The following is a 9,414-nucleotide window of genomic DNA, read 5'->3' as shown; positions in this document are numbered from 1 at the left end:
TGTTAATACCATAAATATACAAAACTGAAACTATTTCACATGCGACAAAAGCCAGACAGTGCATCACTTTTTTTTCTTTTTACATGTGATTGATGAGGATCAAACTTTAYAAAATATACAGGTGTCCCTTTTCCTCTTCATTCCTGTCCAATAACACTATCACAGGTCAAAAAAACACAGTTTTCTGTCAGCAGACTTCAAAACACATTGTTCTGTACTTTAAATCAGCTCACCAAAATACACCAAGAAAACTACCCACTGTGGCAAAAAGGCTTCAGATAATGGTTTCAAAGTAAGGATGCATGGAAATCATGAGGGTGAGCGCAGCAAAGTGTCGTAATAAGTTAAGGTAAAACAGATGGGAAAGCGTCACAAAGCAAGGTTTGAAAACAAATTTATATGGACATTTGGTAGACTTCTCACAGCTTTTCAGAACATTTTAACAATTCAGGGTTTTTTCTTATAACTGTTCACACACACACACACCTTCCTACAACAAGCTCACGTTGCAGGGCTAAGCTGCAAAGCCACTGAACACTTTTTGCAGCCCAGCACACAAACCAAAATAAAACATTATTAAAAAAAATCAACACAAAGACAAATGCAAATAACTTAATACCATAAATAAAAACGTTTTGCGCCGACTTTACAGTAAAACGAGAAATGTGCAATGAGTTCAAAGTCAAATCGAGACAAATGCAATACTACCATGGCAATAAGAGACTTATTAATTAATGAGACCTTTAAGTTTTTTTTTTTGAGTAATTACAGCAGCCATCATTCATGTCATTCACATCTTCAGGCGTTCACTAACAAAAAAATAGTAAATCGCACATCCACATTTTACTTCAGTGACAGCAGTTTGTACAAYGTTAGTGTTTGTCAATGAATGCATCGTAGTGATCAAACTCAATGAGCATCAAGTTGAATCCCTGTATCGTTCATGTTCATTTTGGCTACAAGTTTTCTGTTACCAGTAATCCAGCAGAGGAATACTGACAGAGGAACACGAGTGGAAATGGGACTGTTAGCATACGTGGTTAACATTTACACAGCATCGTAAGGACTCGAGACAAATTCAATCACTGTCTGGGTCATCTCGTGTGAGAAAAGGCAGCTCAGTTCTCCGTTTGTATGAAGTGTGCCTTTGTTTTTAATGTTTTTATACATGAAACGTGATAAAAGGAGGCCACAATCAGGCAGCTCTCAGATTAATAGCAGCGTTAGTTTTTCAACACGGGTGATTGGCTACAAACAAAACTGGGTGAGAGCCACAAACTTGAGTATTGTGCGAATGCTAAACATATAAAGAAATGGAGACATTTTTTCAGAACTTGTGTTTGAATGCACCAGGTCATTTCAATCGAGACCAACCTCATCAGTCAGGACATGCGATCACTTCGCAGTTCGCACCAAAGATTTTTGGGGAAAATAAGGCAAAAGTTCCCCCAAACMTGCCTTTGTAAGCCTGATAAACGGCAGTGGAGAGAATAATGGTGTCCATGTTTTTCCTCTATTTTTTTTAGCTTGAGTGTGCTAAACATGCTTATTACTATCATGCTGAACCAGCCCAACTGAAGAAGCACACAGAAGATATTCAACTGAGATCTGGGGCAGGTTCTTAAATAAGAACATACATATTCCTATTTATAGGAAACCATTTCTTTTTTTATCATGAGAATTATACTGTCTTGCTACAAAAGCACAGATACTGGTTAAGGTATAGTGTACCTTCCATGTCCAATGTTTACTAAAATAAATAAGTAGCTCAGAGTCACTTTTTTTAGGTGAAGCGCACATTCACACAGATTCAGCCATTAAAAAAAGAAAAAAAAAAAGAAGAAAAAAAACAGAACTATGCGAACACCACCATAATCAGATTATAACTTCTCATGAGTCTACACTGAAGCTGTTCGGAGGTCATCACCATGAAAAAAACACAAGGTACGCTAGAACCCCTGCCTGATCTGGGAGCCTGCCTCGAGGGGAACTGAAGGGCAAGAGAAGCAAAGGTAAGTGTGTGAGACGAAACCCTCCCACACAGAACACACCTCCATTCACTTAGTGGACGTGAGCAGGCGGTCACCTCTGACTGTAAAGCAGATTGTGTGCATGTTGTAGTGTCTTTACGAGTGTTTCAGTTTGGATGAAGACACACAACTCTGGGCCCTCGTCTGTTATTTTCCTTCATACTTTAGAAAGAGAAATGTGCAGATGAAACATTCATAAAGGTGATCGGTTTGATCGGAGAGCCTGCAGGACCAGAGTTGTGTGTCTCCATCGTGTGTAGAAGCTTGGATGTGTCTTGTTGGGAGTTTATGTTTATGGCTGAGCTTTGAAGGCCCCACGAGCAGCGTTGGATGCAGCGTTCGCGGCTGCATTGGCAGCTGCGGTTTGAACGGTCTTGTTAGACATGACTCCGGTCGCGAACTCCTGCTGAGCCTTCTCGAAGCTAGCACCAGTGGTACGGTACAGCGCGTGCACCTGAAAGCAAATAGGACAAAGAGMAAAATTATGCATAGGTCATACAAAGCTGTTAGCGCAGACATTTCACTTCCTTATTTTAAACAAAATGTTCGTTTTGTTGTTTGTTCYCTGACACACATGCCTGCCAGGCTTCCTACATTTTAAAGCAAGTAAAATTTAATTAATGCCAAGTGAAATTAAATTTAAGACCAATTTCATAATAAACACAAATGACAAAAATAAAAAATAAAAACTGGCAGAAACTCATGAATCAAAGTATTTTTGATGATGATGTTGAGATCTGTAGAGTCAGTGAAGTGAAGTTTCTAGGTGTCATTATTGATGAAAAACTGACATGGAAAAATCATATAAATGGTTTAAAAACAAAAACAGCCAAATCTATTGCAGTMCTGCACAAAGTAAGAGAACTGTTCAATGATAAAGCACTATTTATGTTGTATAACGCTATAATTGTTCCACATTTAATTTACTGTATTGAAGTATGGGGTAAAGCTTGTAAAACTATCACAAATCCTATTTTTATTTTACAGAAAAGAGCTATAAGAATTATTACTAGAAAAAAATTACAGCTTTCCATCTAACTATAGATTCTATAGTAGATAGTAGTGGATATAGCAGAAACGTTCTTAGCAGTCAGTTTTAAACTTATTTTAACTTCAGGAAATACTCTAACAACCCAAAATTTGAAGTTTTAGGACCCACAGTGGGGTCTTAACCCCAATTTTCTGTAGATGAAACCTTAAAGTGCCTGTGACATCAAGTTTTTGTAAGAAAAGTGAATGCATTTTTGGAAAGACAACATTAACATTTTACAAAACAAATTTCACATTGCTCAGATGAACAGTTGAGATATTTGCATGTGAAATAACAGGAAGTGATGTCAAAGGAGAATATCTGCATGTGAATATTTAAAAAAAAAATTTCCAATTATTTTAATAGTCGAGATGAGTTACAATCATCCTATTTACAATGTGTTAACATTTTTAAGACTTCTGAAAGATTGATTTAAGACATTTTAAGGTTAATTAAGGCCTTATTTTTGGATTGATGAATTCAAGGCCTTTTAAGACTTTGCAAGGATCTGCAGGAACTCTGACCTGCTCTTAAATATTCTAACTGTTCTGTGCATTGCAGATTGGAATGAAGTGTGTGTGTGTGTGTGTGTTACCTTTTTGAACATAATGAGCGAACTCACAGACAGAGCAGTGAACAGAGCTGCAATCAGCAGCATGATAATGCCCACTGGGATGCTTGTGTTCAGACCAGTTAGAGCTGCAATCCAGCCACTGGCAAAACAACACAAAACCAAGGCAGCATGAGCAAACTCCACAACAGGCTCACCGTGGGAGAAATTCAGTAAAAGCACAAAATACCCACCATGTCCCCCAGCCAGTGATTCCAATCGTTTGAAGGACGTGAACCCCGAACTGACAAATGTAGACGAAGAAGAAGACAAAGAAGCGGAATGAGCTGTCACTCCTGCAGCAAAGAGAAGAGGAGAATCTGGAGAAAAGCTATGAAATAAATGTCCTATTAAATATTAAGGCATTTTTGYTTCCACTAGATTGATAAAATCCATTTTTATGCCTCTTTAATGTTCCCAGACAGGAAAAACACTCGCTAACCGGCCTGTTTTATTTAAACTTGTTTTATAAGTAGCTTCATCCCTTGATTGCCCTCTAAGTATGCATCACTTCCTACGTTTCTGCTTACCTGAAAGCCCCGTAAAGTGGTCTGTACCAGCAGACGAACGAACACGGGGTGAACAGCAGAAACCAGAGCATGGCGAGGCCAAAATCTACACCACGAGACGCATCCACAATGAACCACGCCAGGCAGCCAAACATGTTCACAAAGAGTGTGCCTGCATGGACTGGTACACAAAGGATAAAAAAAAGTCCAATCGACATAAATGTTAATAAATATGTCATACAATATATATAAAATAAATTAAATACAATATTATATGGATTTTCCTTCATGAATAAGTCTAATTTCTGTTGAGTCCGATGGTTCACTCACACATCCAAAGGTTGTACATAATCTTCACGGTCTTCTGGAACTCTATAGGAATGTCCACAGCAATATCGTGATAAAAACACGGGCCAACTGGAAACTTCTCTGGTAAAGGAGGCCAGTTGTTTTTACGTCCTGCATGAACAAATCAAGCAGGAAAATGTGTTAAATTTTTTATTTTGAGCTTATGTTTCACGAAGCTCATCAATGAGAGGTAACTGTGAAAAAATGGAATAATATAAATCAAAAACCTTTAAAACTCTATGTTTATTAGTGTTAACATCAAATGGTGAGATTACTATACAGAATAAAGCTCACAATGAGCAGAGGTTAGACAAAGTTGTGAAAGAACTGAAGAATGTTTCAATTGATCAAGAATCTGTATTGTCATTGTGCCTGTTTGAGACTTTTCATTTTATTCTAAAACTCTGGGAGGACTCAAACCTTAAAGTTTTTTTTATACACATGAAACGTGACAACTTACAGTGTTTTTACTAGGGCAGGGGTTTGCAACCTTCACGATCAAAAGAGCCATTTAAGCTACTTGACGCACTAATAAAATGTGTTCAGAGCCACAAAGCAAGCTACAACTGCAATTATCAACTGGTGGTCCATGGGCCTTTTTGAGGCCTTTTCTAGAACCTTTACAGTCAGTGGAGGTGACATTATAAAACAAATAAATATATTGTGAAATTTATTATTTAATATTGTTTTTACACATCAGGACAAATGAAAAGACCAGATTCATGTAAACAAGAAAATACTGTATATTGTTTGTACCAAACTTCATAAAAACTAGTACAACTGAACTATTCAGGCATTTTTTTTACTAACTCCTCTTATTATATAGTTTTTGAATTCTTTAAAGGTAATTCTGATGGATATGAGAAAAAGATCATAGAAAGAAGTTTGATTTTTTAAGTAAACAACAGGTTAGCATGAGCTAATCAACAGGTTTTACTTTTTGTATTAGTAGTATTGATCACATATTTGCATACAAATTGATTTCTTTTGCAGGTATWAAAACAAACAAAAAACAAAAACAAAAAAAGATTATTTTATGTTTTCAAAGAGTCGCTGCAGAGGGACCAAAAAGCCATATGTGGCCCCAGAGCCGCAGGTTGCAGACCCCTGTACTGGGGGTGTAACAATACATCGATATATATTGATTTGAATGGTTCATGATTCAGTTATATCAAGGCTAAATAAAAATATCGATCTATATCGTCATCATATACTCAATGCGAATTGATATACAGTATTATGCCCATCTAACACAGTCATTGTGTTAGATGGGCTTAAGATATTGCATTACATCGATCACAGACATGTGAATTGAATTGAATCGAAATCGTACCGTGACAGATTTTGTGATATCGAGAAACATCAAATCGCCATCCAAACATATTGACGTAATATTGTACCGTGATGAAGCTGGTGAATTTACAGTCCTAGTTTTTACTAGTCTAGTTGATGAGTGACTGACCTCCTGCCACTCCGTGGGACTGTAACTCTCTTTCCCGACGATCAAGCTCTGCAGCTTTCTTCTCCAACTCCTCCTGCCTTCTCAACAACTCAGCCTGAGCACGTGCCTGGTCCTGAGATGAGATACAAAAATATGCTAAAAACAAATGAACCACTTGCAGTGTGGATAAGGCTGAACGTGTTACTTTGGGAAACTGAGGTAGATATTTAAAACTGTACATATAATTATTGGTCAAACATTTACAGTCCAGACTGTTTAGGAAACATTATGCCTAGTGTAGACAAAGAGCAGCTACATATAGTTGTGACTAATTTATGATCTGATATGACCTGAGTCTGGTGCTGTGAGTAAGCTGGAGGCTCTTCTGTTGGCTTCATGATGGCAGGCTGTGTGTTCTGGGAAGGTGCAGGAGCCGGTTTGGGGGCATTTCCCGGTGCTGCCTGCAAACCAGCATAAATTGTCTACATTAATATTTATGAAACCAAATGACAGACATCGATTGAAACCTGCAATTAGGCCACAGATGTATTTTGTAAGCTAAATCCTCTGACTGGAAAATGTAGGAGAGAAAAAGGAGAGCGGACAAAATGAGGCCACTCAGAATCAGAAGCACACAACTATCACTGACCGTTCTGGCATCTGTGAACGGGTTATACTCCTCCAGACCACCAGGAGGTGCAGACTGTGTCACCTGGGTCACTGAAGGATCCTACAGAGGAAAAAGGTTCAAACAGGAGTTAAAGCTWCAAGCACAAAATCAAGAACTTTTCAAAAATTGTATTTAAGTAACTTAGTTTAGTTTGTATACAAGATATTGCAACTACTGTATTAATCCCTTTGTTATAACAATTATTATTGATGTGCTTTCACCACTATGAGGTGGGACAGCAAGCAAAATTCACATGCAACACTTCAACTAGATCACCATCTCTGAAATTAAGTTTTGGATCTGGAGGTTGTTGTTTGGGAGATTGTATTTTGTCCTGTTCACCTACATGACCACAAGTTAAATTGTAAATCAGTTGTTGGTAATAGTTTATTTTTATTGATGAAACACAACGTAAGGTATAGACAAGAGGAACTAGAAAAGGTCTTGACATGTATGTAAACATGTGCCATAAGAATAAAAACTGTGCAGATTTTTACTCCTAACAATCCCTTATCAACAGATGAGCACATATTTGTGTAAATGCGAGAGTATAGTTGAATCATCTACTGTGTATTTCTGCTGAGCAGACAACAGAATTTTTGCAGTACATACATTTACCAGACACAATACAATCAAAAATATTTTTAAATACTCAAAATAGTTGTTTGTGTCCTACTACTCTCTGACACTCTTTGTCTATACTCTTGTTTACCCATCTTCTTGTGTATTGAAATCATTCAAAAGTAGCAGCAAATTACACATTTTTCTGCAGTGATGTTTGAATCAAAGCCTGACTTTTGTATCCAAGCAAATTTGGCATATATAACTAATATAACACCTAAATAAAGCAAGAAAATGAAACCCATATTTTAATAAAGCAGCAGCGTTTAGCAAATGTTTACAGTCAGCTAACAAATAGCTAATATAGCTTACAGCATTGAAAACAGACGTAACAAGACAAAAATATGCGACCTAACAAACTGTTTGTTAATTTTATTATATTAGCAGTCACGTTAAATGTCTGACGTGGTAAACATGTCATTCTGGCATTAAAGAAACACCTCTGGATGGCTGTCAAGCTGTTAGCTAAGGCACTTAGCTTTGATGCTAAAGTAGCCAAGTTAGCTACCTGAAAAGGATTGCTGAAATCCGGGTCAGCGAACGGATTGCTGTCAAAATCGGACATGATATCGCCTCTCTAATTGCAGTTTCCCTTGTGTAAAGACTGTCCAATTTTACAAGGAAGCTTCAGCGTTTTGATTTGACTGCCTCTTTTTGTTGTCTGCAGCCTTCTACGCCTCCTGCTGACGGAGACCTCTAGCTTAGCCCGTTAGCCAGTAGCTTGAAAATGGCAGTAGGCTAGCGGATGGTGGTAAACAACGTCACAGACAGCATCACTTCTGGACAGGTAAACTCTGTAATTTATTACACAAAAACACTCCTATTTTTCCTGTTCTTTTAAATATACCAATAATAAGTTTCTTCCATGTCAACATGACACTCTTGTTAGAATAATATTAAAGTAATCTAAAACATACTTACTCAAACAGCWAGTTCCCAWCTRWGGCARGCCGTTGTAACATATAATCAAATCGTGCCTAACTCAGTTTTTAGATATAAATATCTACATTTATTTCCAATTAGGACGGGACTGGTCCTCCATAATGTCAAAACCGTGTTTACTGAACATATTTATWTATTCCATACATTATTTGATTCTCTCCTGGATTCCACATGAAAAATAATTAATTTAAAATATAAAATTATGATGAAAACTATATTATTTCCCCCCATTTTAGCTCCACTCTAACATATCACTTCAATATTGTTGTATTTGTTTAGCTGGTTTAAGATCTTAGTCTGAGATCTATATCAGACAAAAAGTCTACAATTTAAATAGTTTAAAAGGGGGATGTTTGGAAATGTTATTGCTTAGTAAGATTTGGAATTAGACCTAAAAAAATAATAAAGAAAGCRAGAAAATATTTTCCCAGTATGAATTTCTGACTGAGTTCTTTTAGTTAACTGGGATTAAAAATCACACCAATCTTCACTACTTTACAATCAAGATGATTGTGTTGATGACTGTATTATAATGATGGTGTATGAAGATATCAGCCACCTCCTCAATTCCTACATTTAATGAACTGGAGGAGCAATTTAGATTGTCTTAAAACACACAAAGTAACTATTTTCTATGTAATAATCAGATATTGTAAATTACCTTACCTTGCCTGTCTTTGTAYAAAAAGTACATCTCTTGTTTTGAGATCCTTATATTTACCAAAAATGCCCACTTGAGGGAGCTATGATCCAACAGGTCTCCTCCCCTCATTTTGCAGAATCTTTCCTCATTTGCCATCAATTTATTTTCATTCAAACGAAGGGTGACCATGTGAAGAACATCAGATCAGTTGACAGCCTGTAAATGTGATTTAAGCATTTAGGCACCATTTACCCAGATTAAGTTTCAATTGAAGAACAATTGCTATTAGGTTAAAATCGTGCCGTATGTGGTAAGGGATGGAGGTAAAAACTATGGCTTCATGCTGTTGGAATTCTGTTGCACGTTAAAAAAACATATTWTATAAAATGAATGTGCTTAATCTAATTTATACATTGTATACGWTTCACTGTTTTAACGTATTTATTGTGCATGCATAATGCTTTTGCTGTGATAGACCCTGGATGAACCTAAGCTATCTGTTTATTACAATTCACCTGCAGTCCACACACACACACACACACACACACACACACACACACACACACACAC

The 9,414-nt window shown here is 36.9% G+C and overlaps 1 protein-coding gene and 1 long non-coding RNA gene across 9 annotated transcripts in view; both read right to left on the bottom strand.

Annotated features, from left to right (window-relative positions):
* The window catches only part of LOC106513659 (uncharacterized), a 12,664-nt gene continuing 3,250 nt past the window's right edge, over nucleotides 1–9,414 (bottom strand). For all 8 annotated transcript variants that reach the window (XR_001309819.1, XR_001309818.1, XR_001309813.1 and 5 more), the window contains exon 2: nucleotides 1–486. This is a non-coding gene — a long non-coding RNA (uncharacterized LOC106513659). The remainder of the gene's footprint in view (nucleotides 487–9,414) is intronic.
* On the bottom strand, nucleotides 3–7,981 carry LOC106513658 (secretory carrier-associated membrane protein 1). The gene is made up of 9 exons (XM_014002602.1): nucleotides 7,768–7,981; nucleotides 6,618–6,698; nucleotides 6,319–6,429; nucleotides 5,990–6,101; nucleotides 4,510–4,638; nucleotides 4,201–4,360; nucleotides 3,865–3,966; nucleotides 3,656–3,773; nucleotides 3–2,484 (listed from the first exon to the last, which is right to left on the bottom strand). The coding sequence occupies exons 1-9, from the start codon at nucleotides 7,822–7,824 to the stop codon at nucleotides 2,323–2,325; spliced, it is 1,032 nt and encodes a 343-aa protein (XP_013858056.1). The 5' UTR covers nucleotides 7,825–7,981; the 3' UTR covers nucleotides 3–2,322.

This window comes from Austrofundulus limnaeus, unplaced genomic scaffold (genome assembly GCF_001266775.1).
Source record: "Austrofundulus limnaeus strain Quisiro unplaced genomic scaffold, Austrofundulus_limnaeus-1.0 Scaffold14, whole genome shotgun sequence".
NCBI classification, from domain to species: domain Eukaryota; kingdom Metazoa; phylum Chordata; class Actinopteri; order Cyprinodontiformes; family Rivulidae; genus Austrofundulus; species Austrofundulus limnaeus.
The sequence above is the reverse complement of the archived record's forward strand: the minus strand, read 5'-3'. Positions and strand labels throughout refer to the sequence as shown.

Coding starts and splice junctions, on each gene's coding strand:
- LOC106513658 (XM_014002602.1), bottom strand. CDS start 7,824: ATGTCCGATTTTGACAGCAATCCGTTCGCTGACCCGGATTTCAGCAAT. Junction 3,967..4,200: donor CCACTTTACGGGGCTTTCAG/GTAAGCAGAAAC, acceptor TCTTTGCTGCAG/GAGTGACAGCTCATTCCGCT. Junction 2,485..3,655: donor CGCTCATTATGTTCAAAAAG/GTAACACACACA, acceptor ATTTGCTTTCAG/GTGCACGCGCTGTACCGTAC.